The sequence below is a fragment of the Enhydra lutris genome, unplaced genomic scaffold, assembly GCF_002288905.1.
Source record: "Enhydra lutris kenyoni isolate GAN:26980312 unplaced genomic scaffold, ASM228890v2 scaffoldscaffold1, whole genome shotgun sequence".
NCBI lineage: Eukaryota > Metazoa > Chordata > Mammalia > Carnivora > Mustelidae > Enhydra > Enhydra lutris.
Window position 1 is genome coordinate 93,865,126 of NW_019154085.1, and position 18,987 is coordinate 93,884,112.

The 18,987-nt window shown below is 37.7% G+C and overlaps 1 protein-coding gene across 1 annotated transcript in view; it reads right to left on the bottom strand.

Annotated features, from left to right (window-relative positions):
* The window catches only part of LOC111145030 (thrombospondin type 1 domain containing 7B), a 724,800-nt gene that overhangs the window by 326,695 nt on the left and 379,118 nt on the right, over positions 1 to 18,987 (bottom strand). Inside the window, exons 10-11 of the mRNA XM_022499648.1 lie at positions 13,756 to 13,885; positions 10,174 to 10,277 (exon numbers count right to left, since the gene is read on the bottom strand). Of these exons, the coding sequence (XP_022355356.1) occupies positions 10,174 to 10,277; positions 13,756 to 13,885 (234 nt within the window). The remainder of the gene's footprint in view (positions 1 to 10,173; positions 10,278 to 13,755; positions 13,886 to 18,987) is intronic.

Genomic DNA, 18,987 nt, shown 5'->3' on the forward strand with positions numbered 1-18,987 from the left:
GTTTTTTTTTTTTAGATTTTATTTTTTTATTTGACAGACAGAGATCACAAGGAGGCAGAGAGGCAGGCAGAGAGAGGGAGAGGAGGAAGCAGGCTCCCCGCTGAGCAGAGAGCTCGATGTGGGGCTTGATCCCAGGACCCTGGGATCATGACCTGAGCCGAAGGCAGGGGCTTAACCCACTGAGCCACCCAGGTGCCCCTGGGAGAGGTTTTCAAAACCCTTTGCAGCATCATTAGTGAACCTCAGACTTCTTAGTTTCAGTTCCTACTTCCAATATATTGCTATGAGGATGATTCTTCTCTGAACCGATTGAGTGTAATTGACTTTAACAGGTTTCTAAATCTCATTCCTTAGGCATCTGATGCATCTGTGTTAAAAGACTGGTCTTTGTCCCACCACGTGAATCCTTCAAACCGTGGGTGGCATAACAAGGTACTTGTTTTGTAATTTTTGTAACTATTTGAATTTAGAATAGTGGCTAGTCTGACTTTTGATGCTCCTCTGTTAGTTTTCAAGCAAGTAGGAGCTCCTCCTCCTTCTGCTGCTACTTGGAGTACTGGAGTTTCCTTTTTCTTTTTCTTTTTTTTTCCTTTTTCTTTAGAAATGCCAAAAAAAAAAAAAAAAAAAGTAAAAACATTACTTGTTTCTGATACAAGCCCAAAATGGCTTCTGAGATAACCAGAAATGAATACCTTGGCCTTAGTCACCTGAGCGCTAAGGGAAGCCCAGAGATTCACATCTATTTGAAGAGACTGAATTCTGGTCCTGGACAAGGGAAGTATAATCCTATTACATTTACACAGTTTGCAGTAGACTTTGAAATTCATATTAACATTCCTGAAGGGAAGACAGTACTGTAACTGAGAGCCATGAGGTCAGAAGAGAAAATTATTGTTCCTAGTTTAGCAAATGACTGTACTGCTCAAATGAAAAAAAAAAAAAAAAAAAAATGACCCCTTAGCCATCCCCGCCCCTGAGACCCATTTCATCAGGGACATAACGACTAGGGAAGTGAGCAGGTGGACTTCAGAGTTAGTTTGTACTTTGTGTTATAGCTTCTTATGTTAAAAAATGGAGAGGCTAGTGAAGACGGTATCTCCAAAGCAAGCAGGTAACACTGTGTTACTAAAGCGTCATGCCTTAGGTTACTCACCTCCTTTAATAGTTTTTAATTTATTGCCAATTTAAAAAAATGTGCATATTCTACCTGCAGCAACCATGAAAGCTCCAAAGCTAATCTTATCCTTACATATGAAAAGGAAATGAAAAATAACTCCAAGAATCATTATTCACTTACGTAAAAAAGGCAATCTTTGCTAGAAGTTTCACACTTGACTCTCTAAACCAATGCCTATGGTATTAGAAAACCCATTCTTTTGTTAAAATTGGAGGATATTGTAATTTAGAGAGTTGCCCTACACTGTCAATTTAACTTCTACATTCTACCTGATCCTCCTTGTACTTTCACACTAAAAAAATTACATTTAGAGGAGATGTTTTTGAAGTTCCTTAAAAACATTTATCACCAGGCATTTTTTAATCAGGTGCTAATTAATAAGATACATTAATAATAAAAAAAAAAGATGTCCTCCAACTGGTTATTCTGGTGTTGAAGTCAGAACTGAAGTTAGAAATCACCCCAAGAATGATTTTTAATATCAAGAATACTGGGGTCTGATTATTTTTTCCTGGGAGATGAGCAGTTATTAAAATGATATTATAAGTTATTGAAAATAGTGTTGTTCGTTGCTTAGATTGAAAACTTTAGTACACTGATTTGGGCTCTCAAGAAGTATCATGCCCTCCTTTCTTGAAATTATCCAGAAAGATATCACTACATGCCCTTCCCCATTTAAGAAACACATCTCTAGAAGGAGTTCCTGAGACAGCTACAGTTACCTCCTCACCCCTGGAAATGCTCATTTTGTTCATCTTGAATTAAACAGAAGTAATAATTCTGCTTCCCTTCCCAGCAAACTTCCTGCTTCCAAAAATTAAATAATGTGGAGGTTCCTCAAAAAATTAAAAATAGAGCTACTGGCTCAGCAATTGCAATACTGGGTATTTACCCAAAAGATACAGATGTAGTGAAAAGAAGGGTCATATGTACCCCAATTTTCATAGAAGCAATGTCCACTATAGCCAAACTGTGGAAAGAGCCAAGATGCTCTCAACAGATGAAACGATAAAGAAGATGTGGTCCATATACACAATGGAATATTACTCAGCCATCAGAAAGAATGAATACCCAACTTTTGCAACAACATGGATGGGACTGGAGGAGATTATGCTGAGTGAAATAAGTCAAGCAGAGAAAGTCCATTATCATATGTTTTCACTTATTTGTGGAACATAAGGAATAGCATGGAGGACATTAGGAGAAGGGAAAAATGAAGGGGGAGAAATCTGAGTGGGAGATAAACCATGAGAGACTATGGACTCCGGGAAACAAATGCAGAGTTTTATAAGAGGGTGGGGGTTGGGGGATGGGTTGGCCCAGTGATGGATATTAAGAAGGGCAAAGATTGCATGCAGCACTGGGTATTACTACACAAACAATGAATCATGGAACACTACATCAAAAACTAATGATGTACTGTATGGTGACTAACATAACATAGTAAAAATACATAAAAATAAAAAGGACTATCTCTGACTTTGATTATTGCTCAGTCAGAGTTAAAACCTATATACTTGTCTTCTCTGAATATACTGAAATGACTTATTTTTTTTTTCTTGTTGTGATCTATGTAGATAAATATGACAGAAACTAAATGAGAGCAACTTGTAAGGTTAAATGTCTATGACTTTCTCTGTCTAGAGAATAAAAAGGTCAATCATCCAGAGATACTCTATTCCTCTCTTAAAATGCAAGGATTCTTGGCATTAAAAAGAAGAGAATGACTAGCTGATTGGCTGTTTCAACATTTTATCAATAGGCAATAATCACATCTCTATTTCAAAGTTTATGTTTTTTGTTGTGTTTCTGTATGTTCTTCCAGATTTGTTTTTTCCCATGAAGACAACATAACTAGAGAAAAACTTTTTTTGGTCATAAATTTAGAGTACTTGGACTTATAATATGAATAATTTCTCACGGAATTGCTTATGTAGTATCTTTGCCTGTTTTATATGGCTATAGAGCTTATATTTATATAGTCCTGCAAAAATTATATAAATCAAATTTTAAAGATTTAATCCAATGTTAAAGGCCTTTGAAAAGTAAGAAGTTGGGTGCCTGGGTGGCTCAGTGGGTTAAGCCTCTGCCTTCAGCTCAGGTCATGATCTCAGGGTCCTGGGATCAAGTCCCGCATCGGGCTCTCTGCTTGGCAGGGAGCCTGCTTCCTCCTCTCTCTCTCTCTCTCTCTCTCTCTCTCTCTCTCTATCTGCCTCTTTGCCTACTTATGATCTCTCTGTCAAAAAAATAAATAAAATCTTTAAAAAAAAAAAAAGAAAAGTAAGAAGTTTCCTCAAAAAGTTAAAAATAAAACTACCCTATGATCCAGCAATTGTACTACTAGGCATTTACCCAAAGAATACAAAAATACTAATTCAATTAGTATTGAAAGCACCCCAATATTTATAGCAGCATTATCTATAATAACCAAATTTGGAAACGGCCCAAATGTCCACTGGCTAATGAATGGATAAAGAAGATGTGGTATCTATATATACAATGGAATATTACCCACCCATCAAAAAGAACAAAATCTTGCCATTTGCAACGTGAATGAGGCAAGAGAATACAATGCTAGGTGGAATAAGTCAGTCAGAGAAAGACAAATACCATATGATTTCACTTATATGTGGAATTTAAGAAACAAAATAAATGAGCAAAGGGAAAAGAGACAGAGAGAAGAGAGAGGGAGGCAAACCAAGAAACAGACACTTAAAGCTAAAGAACACACTGATGGTTACCAGAGGGGAGGTGGGCGGGGAAAATGGATGGAATAGGTGATGGGAATTAAGGAGTGTTCTTGTCCTGATGAGCACTGGGTGGTGAATGGATCATTGTATCATGTACCTGAAACTAATATTATACCGTATGTTAACTAACTACAATTTAAATAAAATTTTAATTAAAAAAAAGAAGTAATATGTGAAATAAAGCATGGTTTGTTAAAATGGCAGACAATACAAATACATATTTCATACAAATTTTCATTTTTGAATACCAGGTATTATTGCTTCATTATTTAAGGGCTTTAGATTATTTTTTTCTTTAGCTTTTTCCTATTTCTAACCTTCTCCCTTTTTAAGAGTAAAAATAACTCAAAACTCATCTTGTTAGTGGATTATTTTGCCTTTTTTTTTCTGGGAAAAAAACTTTATTTAAAGAGATCCCTTGGATGCAAAGAAAACACAGGTTCCATCAAAACTATTATATAAGACATGGCCTCTCACAGGGACAAAAAACAATTAAGGAAGAACAAAAAATCTGACAGAGTTCTGCCTCCACATACACACTGCTCAGTGAAAACAAACCAAAAAAGAATATAGGTGCATCACAGAAGTCAAGGATATTGTAGACAGGACAACCTCAGTCTCCAATACCTACTCTGCGTCTGGTAGAGAGCTGTCTATATCCATCTAGGCCCTGTCTGTGAAGGAGTATACTCACAAGTTTATGAATAAGAAGAAAGTAACATCCAAAAGACACACACTGGCAAGGCCATTAGCCAGTTTGAAAATAATTACTGTGAATAGCATTATAAGAATTAGACCATATCAGTCCGCAGACAAATTCAGTTCCCTTCTAGGAATGGCAGCACCTTTAACAACTTCTTTTATAGTACGAACTTTGTATCCTTTGAAGGGCAGTTTCATCAAAAAGAATGTTAGAATACATAAGTTTATTCCTCTTATGTTTTCATTTGCCATAAAAGCTGAGTAACCATGCCTTCTTTATTCCGATTAAGTACAGGGAGCTGGGCAGAGAGAATCCATGGCTCTCCCGAAAGTATGGGACAGCTAAGACGTTGGAACCCCAGATTCACATTTCCTTGGAGATGGTATAGACATTTAGTCCAGCTGTAATTCTACTTGCCCTTCTATTTTCCTTCCTTTCTTTTTTTTTTATTTTACAAGAGTATAATATAAATGTATTCTTACTGCAAATCGATTAACCAGGTCACCAATATAAACAGTGAGATAAAACAAGGAGTACCTCTGTTTTGAGCAGTATAATGGCTTAAAAATTATAAAAGACCTTACAAATGAAAAAAAAAAAAAACCCACTGAAAAAACATGTATTTTCTGAATGTATTGTTGGGCTGGCTCCAAATCAAATAATCCATAAAGCACAAAACAAAGTAAAAGCTTGGGATGCAAGGTAAGCAAGCCAGACAACTTTCATCTTGAGGGCTTCTACCAAATCTTGAAGACCCCAGTTTCCTTTGTCATGTCCTCAAGTTCTACTATTGAGAATCTCATAAAAGGACCCACACCAAAAACGACAGACAAAAGCCACTCCTCCATGTAGGGGTAAAGTAGAGAGAAACATGCAAAGCAAAATGCCTTGGCAAGGCCACTTGCATATCAAACACTGAACACTGGATGGTGAGGGTAGGGAAAATCTCTTGTGAGAATTTATAACCCCAAGCTGGCCTTTCCATGATTTTATGGTCTAAATTCATGTTCCCTCTGTGATTCAAAAACTCCTCAAAGAAAAATTTAAATTTAAAGTGTTTTTAGATTGATAGGGGATCCATGGAACTGAAAAGTATAAAAGCCACCTGGCTAGCATGCTAAAGCAGGTGAAAGAAGAGAACTGAGGGTCTCCTAATTCCTTACTTGGGCTTTCTTTTGATCCTCCTGATTTGAGGCTAGGCCTCCACTCTCCTCTGCTGGTTGTCCCTCTGGTTTTACATCCCTAGAGAATAAGCCTCTAGGCTCCCACAAGAACAGGGAAAGGGATGACACTGCTCACTGTTCTTTAATCAGACTTCCAAAAGCCCCTGTTTTCTCCCACCCTTAAGACACACACACACACATTGGGGCGCCTGGGTGGCTCAGTGGGTTAAAGCCTCTGCCTTCGGCTCAGGTCATGATCCCAGGGTTCTGGGATCGAGCCCCTCATTGGGCTCTCTGCTCAGCAGGGAGCCTGCTTCCTCCTCTCTCTCTCTGCCTGCTTCTCTGCCTACTTGTGATCTCTGTCTGTCAAATAAATAAATAAAATCTTAAAAAAAAAAAAAAGACACACACACACACACACACACACACACACACACACACACACAAGCATGCACACACAGACACAAACACATACTTGCCTACTTCCTTCTGCAGAATGTGGTAACTTTCTGGAGTTCTCCAGGACAAATCACTTCAATTCCCTTCAGCCCCCACACCGTCACCCCTGCCAACACTTTAGCATAATCTTGTTCTGCAAAGTCCTTTCCTGTACTTCCACTCACTTTCTAAACTGTATATTGTGACTGAGGTTACAGATGGCACCTCATTTCCTTGAAGGTGAGTTTAATGTGTTTCTTGTTCTCTGGAGCAATTTTACAAACGATATCTCATTGGACATTATTTTTTTCTTATTGTTTCACATCTTCCTTGCTGGTTTTGAAGTAATCTCCGGAGAAAAGATAGAGTAGAAATGTCTTTACTTCACTATCTTGAAATTGGAGACCCAGGCCACTACTTTAAAAGTACAAATTTCCCAACAGATAAACACTACAAATTCTCTAATATTGGTGTCTAATTTAGAGAAAACTCCAGGAGATAACTTGTCTAGTCTAAGGGACTATGAGGTCTCCAGCTAGAATCTGTTTAACTTGAAATCTAAAGTAGAATTATTCTAAGACAGATAACTTCCATTTATGTGATAAGATTCGACACAATTTAGGAGCAACATCTCCTCAGAAATTACTAAATGGTTTTGCAGTGAAAACCAACCATTATGATATGCTAGTATCAAATTCTCAAAGTCTAAGCCACCATATGGAGTTAACCTGTGCGCCACACAGAAGTGCCATTTTTAAAGAACTTCATTCCTAGAAATCCTGCTGATCTAGATATATTATAACAATTTTCCAGTAGAAAGTAGTCAAGGTCTTACAATGACAAGATCGTATTATTACAACAATTTTCTGACATAGGCAAGTAAAATGTTTTAAGGAGGCGGTCCTTTCCCTTAATTTACCCACTCTCTAGCTTCATATGTCCTGAATGAAATTAACTTCCCAGTCAAATTCACATCTATAAATCTTCTGAAAGGGACATCATTTCTAAAGCATAACTACTATAAAACTGAAATGACCCAAAATTCCTATGCTAAAGCCCTAACCTCACATATTGCTGTATCTGAAGATAATAAAGACCACCAGAAACACTTTGCTCTACTGTTGGATGGCAAGGCCAGCAACACACCTTTACTCTCCTACCTCAGGGGTATATTGACTCTCCAGCCCTATTTCATAATTTAGTTCTGTGGGGACCTTGATTGTCTTTTCCTTCAATCAGATAGCATACTAGTGCATTACATGAACGACATTATTCTGAATGGATCTAGTAAGCAAGATGTAGCCACTACTTCAGACATTTTAGTAAGATGGTAAGAAACAAATCTGAAAAAATCAGGGACTTCTACCCCAGGGAAATTTCTAGAGCTTCAGTGGTGTGGGGCATGTGAAGATATCCCTTCTATTGATGAAGAATAAGTTTTTGCACTAGGCACAACACCTAGTGGGCCTCTTTAGATTTTGGAGGCAACATATTCCTTATTCAAGTGTGTTAGTCCAGCCTATTTGCCAAGAGACTCAAAAAGCTGCTAGTTTTATGCAGGTCCCAGAATGCGAAAAACCTCTATAGTAGTCCAGGCCTTGTGCGTACTGTTCTCCCACTTGGGCCATATGATCCTGCAGATCCAATGCTACTCAAGCATCAGTAGCAGACAGGAACTCTGTTTGCAGCCTTTAGAGGCTTCTATAAGTGAATTGCAGGACAGGTCCTCAGGATTTTGGAGCCAAGCCCTACCACCCTCTGCAGATAACTATTCTCTTTTACAAAACACCTTCTGGCCTGATACTGTGTCTTGCTAGAGAATGAAGGCTTAATCATGGGCCACCAAATTAGCATACAACACAGGCTGCCCTCACGAACCAGGTATTACCTAATAAACCAAGCCACAATGTAAGACATCATCAAATGGATGCAGTATATAGACAATTCAGCCCAGATTCATGGACTGTGGCCAATGGTTTTGTTCTATGGCCAAGGTCTTGGAAGGAACGTGATTGGAAAGTTGGTAACAAGGAAATCTGGGGAAGAGTTATATAGATAGACCTTACTGCATGGGGAAAAATGTGAACATATTTGAGTCCCATGTGACTGTTCCCCAAAGGGTGACTTTAGCAGAGAAATATATTAACAGTCAAATGGAATAGTATGGATACTATTCACCTCAGTCATCCCTCTTTCTCCAGTGACTCCTCCCATCATCAAATGGGTTCATGAACAAAGTATCCATGGTAGCAGGAATAGAAGGCATTCTCAGCCTCAGCAATATGAATGTCCACTCACTAATGTCAACCTGGCTACAGCCATCACTGAGTGCCCAATACGCCAGCAGCAGGCAGCAACACTAAGTCCCTAATATGGCCCCACTCTCTAGAGTGACGAGCTGGCTACATGGGGATACGTTGATTACACTGGACCACTTCCATCGTAGAAGGGACAGTGCTTTGTTCTTACTGGAATAGAAATTTATCCTGGATATGGGCTTGCCTTCCCTGCGAATAATACTTCTGCCCAAACTATTATCCATGGACTTACAGAATGCCTTGTCTATAGTTCTGATCAAGAAACTCACTTCACAACAAACAAAGTATTGCAATGGGTCCATTCTCATGGAATTCATTAATCTTACCATGTCCCCGACAATCCTGAAGTAGCTGGCCTGACAGAGTGGTGGAAAGGTCTTTTGCAGACTCAATTACAATTCTAGTCAGGTGGCAGTACCTTGCAGGGCTGAGATAAGGTTTTACAGAAGGCTGTATATGCTCTGAATCAGCATCTGATTTGGGGTACTGTTTCCCCCACAGGCAGGATTCATAGGTCCAAGAATCAAGAGGAGGGAATGAAGAGAAGTGACATAACTCACTATAACCTCTGGTGACTCACTAGTAAAATGTTTGCTTCTTGTCTCCTGTGATCTTATGTTTTGCTGCCCTATGGGTCTTTGTTCCAAAGGAAGCAATGCTTCCACCAGGAGACACAATAAGATTCCATTGACCTGGATGTTAAGACTGCCACCTGGCCATGGGGGACTTCTCTGTCATAGGGGACAGCTCTGAATCAACAGATACAGCACGGAGTTATTGTGCTGCTGGCTTGACTGATCCCAACCAATACATTAACTTTTGCAACAGGAAGAGACACTTCATTCTAAAACAAAGCTTTTAGAAAAAATTATAAAGCCATTTTAATGTAGTTGGTTCCACAGGGTCTGATTTTGCTATATATATCTCTTTAGCAACAAAGTGGTTAGATTTTAAGAATAAAGCACTTCTTATCAAGCCTTATTTGATTGGTACCTGGATTATGAATGAAACAGGAAACTGAGCAGTCTGATGAGACTCTGAGCACTTTTCAGAGATTGCAATACGTCACACCTTGGCATTGATGATTAAAAGTACTTCTACTTTGATCCAGAAGACTACATGCAATGTCTTCCAGGAATTTAAATAGTTCCTTTCTATACATATTATATAGAACACATAGTAACTATATATGTAACAATTACATTTAAGTCATGATTATTAAGATTAGTCCATTCATTCAATTATCCTTAATTCATTTAACAAAGATTAAATTAGCACCTAAAAAGTGCAATGACTAGTGTTGGGTCTAACCATAGACATATTTTTCATTCCTTGGATTATGTCTAACATGTGTTTGGAACACAAGCACTAAGATATGCAAATGACTGAGAACAGATATCTGCTTCCATTGCACTAGTCCTCAGATACACTGGCTTGTTATGGTTAAAAAATGGTATAATATCAACATTACCTAATGCCAAACTTAAACTCAAATACTGACAAATATAAATAATTCAGTCCAATAATATCATAATTATTCAAATGTAAAATAAGCAATAGTTTATAAGAATAACGTAATTTTATATTACATTTTAACAGAAAAACTGTTTTAAAATTCCCTTACCTCTTGTTTGTACCCCCTTTCCACAGGCTTCACTGGTGCCCATTATCCGCTGCCTGACAGACTCTGGTACCAATATACAAGGGCTCCATTTCTGTGGCTTCCATCTGTGATTACAAAGAAGAACAGACTAAAAATTTCACCATAACAAACATACAAAAGAAATATACAAAATGAACGAATTTGAAATCCCCAAATTACAAAAACAGTAATTCAATAAAACCTGATTTAAAATCAACGTCATAAAATGGAGCAATAGGGAGGAAAATAGTCCACTCTACCCGAGATTCATGGTTAATGCAGTATTTCCATTTTTTAAAAATGTAGACATTTTCTATATAAGCTGTAGTCCATTGGGCAAGGCGGCAGTAAAAATCCTTAAAAGCACAGATCAATCGAGAAGTTTTACCTACCGTATTATCTAAAATTATTTAAAAAAGTGGGGGAAGAAGAAGAAAGAGAGGAGGAGCAGGAGGAAGAAGAGGAGGAAAGGAAAAAGAGAGAGAGAGAGAGAGAAATCCTCATGTCCCTTTGGAGCCGGTGATAATCAAGGCTTGGACATCTGAAAATTTGGGGTGAAAACCTTCACAATTGATCTTCTGCTTCAGAGGTTTTTATAAGGTGGTGTCTAAGATTTTAAAGTGACTCAGATATCTCAATAAGTCATAAAGTAAAAGGGTGATGGGGGGGTCACAGGGACCTATCTTATGTGACAGTTCATCTCATGGAAGAGGAACAGATCCACCTTTGATGAATCATCAGTATTTCTAGTTCTCAAAGGGAATATTCACTGCGGAGGCCTTGTGGTTTCTCAGTGTATTCCTTTCTCAGGTAAACAAAATTTTCTATTTTTATGATCCACAAGACAGACTGACTTAGATCCTTAAACTTGTCCTCAGAATGTACCAGAGGGGTGCCTGGGTGGCTCAGCAGATTAAGTCTCTGCCTTTGGCTCAGGTCATGGTCTCAGGGTCCTGGGATCGAGCCCAATATGGGGTGAGCAGGGAGCCTGCTTCCCCCTCTCTCTCTGCCTGCCTCTCTGCCTATTTGTGATCTCTCTCTCTCTGTCAAATAAATAAAATCCTTATTAAAAAAAAAAAAAAAATGTACCAGAAAACTCAAACCTTAAGAGTAACCACAGATTCTGCTCCTTCCTTAGCATATTTTCACACTTTTCCTATGAGCCAATACCACTAATAAGAGATGCTACTTCAAAAAATGAAACAGAAACATGAAGCAAAAATATTATTGGCCAGTTTTGCGAGATGAAATAATTGATAAATAAAGCTCTCTAGGATTTTTTCATCTTGCAAAACTGGTCAATATTATTACATATATATTACATACATATGTATGTATGTAAATACATATGTAATATATATGTAATATTATTGACCAGTTTATATGTAATATATATGTAATATATATGTTATATATATGTTATATATATATAATACAATCATTGACCTCACTCAAGTGGCATTCATACTAGGAATAGTTGAGGAATTGAGAAATCAAGAAACACCTAAACCGAAAAGCACCATTTAAAGAACCCCTTAATTTTAAATAATTGTAAATTTACTTTGCACATACATAGATTGATTTAGTATAATTCCAAAACACAGAAACTGAAATGGCAAGAGGTTTTAGTCCAATTTTTCAATAGGATGTAGCATTCATTCAGATCCCTTCAGTTTACCGAGGCTTTCTAAATTGAAATGAGACCATGGAGTTCAGTGTAGTTCAGAGTGCTGCATAAAGTGAAATGGAAGGAATTTCGGGACTCTCATTAAACTTGGTTTTGGAATGAGAAACTTGGGCTCAGAGAGGTTAAGTTAAATGTCTGAGATTGCACAACTCAGAGGCCAGTTGTCCCTCCTAAAACCCTGGATGTTCAGCTACAGACCCTTGACCCCATAGTCAATTCTCTGTAAGGCTATATCACCATGCTGCCTTCCCTTTTGGTTATTAACTTAATGTGTTGGGAGATACTCAAATTCACAAAAAAACTTCTACAGACATTTTGATTCTGTTTTAACTATGTAAGCCTGTGATTATGTCACCTTAATGGAGTCAAAAAGAAGATTCAGAAGATAATGATAAAGGTCCTACATTAGCTTGCCTCCCTAACACACCAATGAGAAGGGATGCAAAAACTAAATTGGAACCATGTTGTTCAAAATTCAAGGCTGCTTTACTGAGGAGCAGAGAATCATGCTGATAATGTGTATACATACTAAACTAGGCATCATGAGAAATGATAACAATGATCCAATCCAGACATAGCAAAACTAGTTTCTGGGGAAAATGGCACGAGGTCAATGATGGAAACAAGTTCAAACGTGAGTGGCTAAGATGAAATGCGACCAGAGTGAAGAGAGTAGACAGTGGAAAGGAAAAATCTCACTAATAACATCTAGGATTTTCTCTGATTATAATAGACTTGGGTCCATAAAAATACCTAATAACATTTTATTTGGTTAATTTTTTCAATTGGCTACTTTCCCCAAGAGCTCTTTTCTGGGCTCAGAAGTTTCAATATTTATATATGGTACAAAGGGATGAATATTGACAGTGTTTCCATAGCAGCCCTGTGGTTAATGAAAGAAAACTGGTAGTCTGGGCATGTTCCCAGTATTTATTCACATCCTCCTTAAACTGGCCATTAGATAGAAACAATGAGAATAAAGGATTATAGAATTGATAGTAATGCAGAGTCTTCAATGACACTCTAACATTATCTAATGTGAGGAGTCTTCTTTAAAAAATAAAGAGAGAGAAAGAAGGAAAAAGAAAAATAACTTGTATTTTCCTGACAAATTAGCCCTTGAATTTCATAACTTTAAGATATAGTTTTTCAAATAATCAAGAGAAACACTAGACATTTTTGCACAAAGCAGTAAAACTCAACAGTGAAAAAATTTATTCCAGATGTACTCTAAAGCAATGCTTCAATCCAACATTAAAAGAATGGGCACTAATGACTAAACACACAAATCTCAGGGATTGCTTTTATAAATAATAATCACCAGTTCATCAAGAGGGAACATATAAGTACCATATATAATTTAAAAGTCATTTTCTTTTTTTTTTTTTAATTTTATCCAATGGTTAAACTTTTTCTAAGTAGATAATTCCTTAAAATGTGCACATGACAAAATTTAAGAACCAAAGTTTTTAAAATAAAAGTAAATTACTATTTTAAAAGTACATATTTATTCTTAGTTCTTAATTAAAAGCTTTAGGATAAAAACAATAGAATGAGGTAACTTATGTGAGTGTTTGTTTTCCAGGTAAAGACTTTATCCTAAATCTCTTTGGATCCTAATCCTTAAAATTGATTGCCTGGGTGGCAGAACTCCAGCAGCTCACTTAAAATCAAAACATGTTTATTTATTTTTTTCTGTTAAATGACTTTCATATTCTTTACTCCTTTGAATATAAACAAAAGAGGGGAAAATGTTGAGCTATTAAAGATAAACATTATCTCATCTTACTTTTCACTAAAAATCATAAACTATATAAGGAAAATAGGTCATGATTTATACTAAAATCTAATGATTATTTAAAAAGGTAACTAATTACCGATATATGGGACACAATGAAATATCTTCACACTCTCGCTCTTCAAATAAGGTATCTGGGCATTCTTGGCCTCCATTGGCTGCTTCCTGGATGATAATCCTGTATCGAGACTGTTTTACTGTGGCATTTCCTGAAGTAAAGGAAAAATAAAATTATAGTGCCCTTCTGTGAGGACGCAGGGAAAAATTTAGGGTTAGTCACAGAAGGGAAGGGAGGGAGGGAAGAAGAGAAGGGGGGGGAAGGAGGGACGGAGGAGGTAGGGAGGGAAGTAAGAATATGTGGTAAGACTACTTAGGGAATAAGAATAACAAGCAATAACCAGGGATTAATACTTCATATTATAATCAATCTTACACCTGTGAAATAGTTAATCTTAAATAATGCGATTTCAAATCTATTTGATCTCACATGCAAAGACCATTTTCCAACTGTATTACTATGCTTTAAATTCATCAGAATTTATATTACCTATGGCATAAGAGTTACATGGCATAAACTAAGGAACCCAAGAAACCCTCTTTGATCTCAAAACAATAGCTTAAGGGCCTAGTTTTACTATGAGCAATTCATTCCCTCCAGCAAGGCACTTCCCTCTGTGGGTGACTTTACAATGCAAACACTCATTAAAATTAATACATTAGTAATTTACTTATTTATGGATATTGGTTTCTTACATTTCGTATTCCTCATAACCTGACACAATATGTATATAATTGGAACGTAGGGAAAAGGCACTAAAATTGTGACAGAACAAAATATTGTCTACTTTCTGGTTTGGCTGAATAGGAGAAGTATTAATAGGCATCTCAGTAAAGGCAGCCCATGTTTACTCTAACGTGCTGGGGCACTCATCTCATACTCTTTAGACTCCTCTTGAATCAATAACAACAATAAAAATCAATTATATTACAATGGATAGAACTATTTCAATTACCATATGCAAAATTTGCACTAGATAAAAAGATACAAATTCTTCAACTTACAATAAAAAAGAAAGAAAAGGAGGCAAATAGAGATAAAAGTTTAAGACATCAGTAGAGTGAGAAGAATCAACAGTGTGCACTGTTATGAGAGTACAGAAGAAAGAGTAATCATTTTTGTCTCTGGAAATCAGACAGTTCCTGGAGGAGGCAGATTTTATTCTGGGACTTAAAATCTTAATAAAAAAATAAAAAAGGCTGAAGCCATTTTGGACCAAGGAAAGTCTGAGAAAAGACACTGCTGAGACATAAATGGGTGCATGGAATTCATAGAGAAAGGGAGCGGCATTCAGGTGGAAAATGTGTACATTTGGCTTGTGAGTGTGCCCTTGTTGAGGAGGTTACAAAGAATGAAAAAAAAGGGTGGTGTAGAAGAAAATGGAATTAACTGGTAGGTTTGGGACAGATGATGGATCTAACTATATTAAGAAGAAAATTTCTAGAAAGACAGTAAACTAAGGGGAGTGTGACCCCCCCCCCACAAAAAAAGCTTTCATTAAAATTGTATATTCACATAGTTTTTTAAAAAAATCTTTAGTACAAAGACTTATAGTGAGAAACAACTGACCCACAACCAATTCCCTGTCTTCCTTCTAGAACACTTTGAACTCTATTTAGTTCTTCTGTGGTTATCTCCAAATCTATAAATAATAAGCTTATGTTATTTTTTCTTGATTCATTAATTTTAGACATTATTTATTGACTTTCTGTTATAACTGATGGGAGTTTACTTTGCAACACCTTTCAATTTTTTATAATTGTATCACTATTTTTATGGCTCTAATGGTTATTTAAAGGCTTTAAATAACCCACTTTTTTCCAGTCCCACTCCTCATTCTTGCCCTCTATCAGACCAACCACCACCATTCAAAAGAATCTTCATGGGTAGATGGCTTCCTCTTCTCTTGCCACCCACATTCCTGATAAGTTAAGTCATAGCTTCATGTGCTGCACCATCACTTTTTCTGATCTTTAGTCTTGTCTACTAAGTTTTTTGTTAATGAGTTTAGAGCTTTCACCCACTGATGGTCCTCTCTATATTTTTTAATAAGGAATTAGGGCTTTTATAATTCCTTTCTATTATTCTAATGAGATTATGGAAAGAAAAGGAAACCAACATATTTATACACTTCATGATCTTGACTAAGTTAAGCATAGGATCTTTTCCAAATACTTACAGACCTATTCCCTTCCTTTTTTTTTTTTTTCCTTCCCCATATTTAATCTGCTGTCTAGCCAGGGAACTAATCATAGGAGTGTATCAGTGACTCCATTGTCCATTGGCTTTTGGTTGGGTTTGGCCAACAGAGGGATGGGGCACACAATATAAGGAGAAAAGATGATAAGAAAAGAGAAAGATCAGGGAATTTATTCCACCAGATTTCATCTTTTGGATTACCTCAGTTTGTTCTCTACCCAAACCAAAAGCGATGGTTTCTATGGAATGGCCCTCTCCTCCAGCTACAGTTCTGCTAATTGTTCCTACCTCTATTAAATTTCAGGCTCCTAAATGTCACTAGTCCAGGTACTGAACCATCACCTGTGAGCTTAAGTAACCCTTCCCAGTCTTTTGGAAATAACCCCTTCATTAAATTTTTCCCAATTGCCCCATTTGAGAGGGCCAGTGTTTCCTGCCAAGACGTGCTAATAAAATCAAAAGAGACATGTTACTATATGACAGGGAAGAATGTTATTAATTTGCCCTTTTCTAAAAGTACTTAACGTCCAGTGAGGAGTATAAAATAGAAGGTTAAAGAGAGGGGTGGGGGAGTGTAATTAAAACAGTTCTGGTATGGGTGCCTGGGTGGCTCAGTGGGTTGAGCCGCTGCCTTTGGCTCGGGTCATGATCTCATGGTCCTGGGATCGGGTCCCGCATCGGGCTCTCTGCTCGGCGGGGAGCCTGCTTCCCACTCTCTCTCTCTCTGCCTGCCTCTCCGTCTACTTGTGGTCTCTCTTTGTCAAATAAATAAATAAAATCTTAAAAAAAAAAAAAAAAAAACCAGTTCTGGTAAAAAGCTGAGAATTTTTCCCTTTAAGTTCAGGAAGAAGACAAAAATGGCCACTCTTCCCACTTTAATTCAACATAGTATTAGAAGTCTTAGTCACAGAAATTCGACAAGATAAAGAAATAAGAGCATCCAAATTAGAAAGCAAGAAGTAAAACTGCCACTATTTGCAGATGACATGACACTACATCTAGAAAACCCTAAAGATCCCATCAAAAAAGCTATTAGAACTAATAAATGAATTCAGTAAAGTTGCAGGATACAAAATTAACATGTAGCAATTGGTTCTATTTCTATACACTAACAATCAGCTAACAGAAAGAAAAAAAAATTAAGAAAATAATCCCATTTACAATTGCATCAAAAATAATAAAATACCTAGGAATAAGGTTAGCCAGGGAGGTAGAAGGCATGTACTCTCAAAACATCAAGAACTGGGGCGCCTGGGTGGTTCAGTGGGTTAAGCCTCTGCCTTCAGCTCAGGTCATGATCTCAAGGTCCTTGGATGGAGCCCTGGGTCAGGATCTCTGCTCAGTGGGGAGCCTGCTTCCCCACCCCCTCCTGTCTCTCCACCTACTTGTGATCTCTCTCTCTGTCAAATAAATAAATAAAATCTAAAAACAAAACAAAACAAATGCTCATGGATTGGAGCTCAAACATGCTCATGGATTGGAAGAATTAATAGTATTAATCCATACAACCCAAAGCAATCTACAGATTCAGTGCAATCCCCATCAAAATACCAATGTTATTTTTCTCAAAACTAGAATAAGAAATCCTAAAATTTGTATAAAACCCAAAATGTGTATAGAACCACAAATAGAAATCCCAAAAGGTCAAAGCACTCCTGAGAAAAAACAACAGAGTGGAGGAATCAATCAGACTTTCTGATTTCAAAGTGTACTACAAAGCTACAGTAACCAAAACAGTATGGTATGGGCACAAAAATAGACATACAGATCAATGATTTAGAATAGAAATAAAATAGAAACAGAAATAAATCCACACACGCATGGTCAATTAATGGAGAGCAAAACAGACAAGAACATATCATGAGGAAAAGACGGTCTCTTCAATGAATGGTGTCAGCACACCTACATGCAAAAGAATGAACTTGGACCAATATCTTATACCATACACAAAAATAAAAATGGATTAATGACTTGAATATAACATCTGAAACTATAAAACTTATAGAAGAAAAGATAGGCAGTAAGCTCTGTGACATTGGTCTTAGCAATACTACATGGACCAGTCTGTCAGGCATGAGCAACAACAATTAAAATAAACAATTATATTTATTATATCAAACTAAAAAAACCTTTTGCACAGCAAAGAAAACAAACAACAAAACAAAAAGACAACCCACTGAATGAGAGAAGATATTTGCAAATTATATATCTGGTAAAATGTTAATATCCAAAATATATAATGAACTCAGGTAACTTCATATAAAAAAAAAAAAAAGACTAGAGTCAAGATGGCGGAGAAGTAGCAGGCTGAGACTACTTCAGGGAGAGGGAGATCAGCTAGATAGATTATCTAAAGATTGCAAACACCTACAAATCCAACGGGAGATCGAAGAGAAGAAGAACAGCAACTCTAGAAACAGAAAATCAACCACTTTCTGAAAGGTAGGACGGGCGGAGAAGTGAATCCAAAGCGACGGGAAGATAGACCGCAGGGGGAAGGGAAGGCTCCCGGCAAGCGGCGGAGCAACGGAGCACAAAATCAGGACTTTAAAAGTCTGTTCCGCTGAGGGACATCGCTCCAGAGGCTTAACTGGGGTGAAGCCCACGCAAGGTCAGCGTGGCCTCAGGTCCCGCAGGGTCACAGAAGGATCGGGGGTATCTGAGTGTCGCAGAGCTTACAGGTATTAGAACGGGGAAGCCGGCTACAGAGACAGAGCCGAGGAGTAAGCTCTCAGCTCGGGGTTACCTTGAACCGGTTGCAGGCTCGGTCAGCTCGCAGCGCGGCCAGAGGCAGGGTGACGGGAGTAATTGGGCGCTGTTCTCTGAGGGCGCACTGAGGAGTGGGGCCCCGGGCTCTCGGCTCCTCCGGGCGGTGACCGGGAGGCCGCCATCTTCATTCCCGCCCTCTGGAACTCTACGGAAAGCGCTCAGGGAACAAAAGCTCCCGAAAGCAAACCCAATCAGATTACTCAGACGGCCCCCGGGTAAGGGCGGTGCAACTCCCCCGGGGGCAAAGACACTTGAGAATCACTACAACAGGCCCCTCCCCCAGAA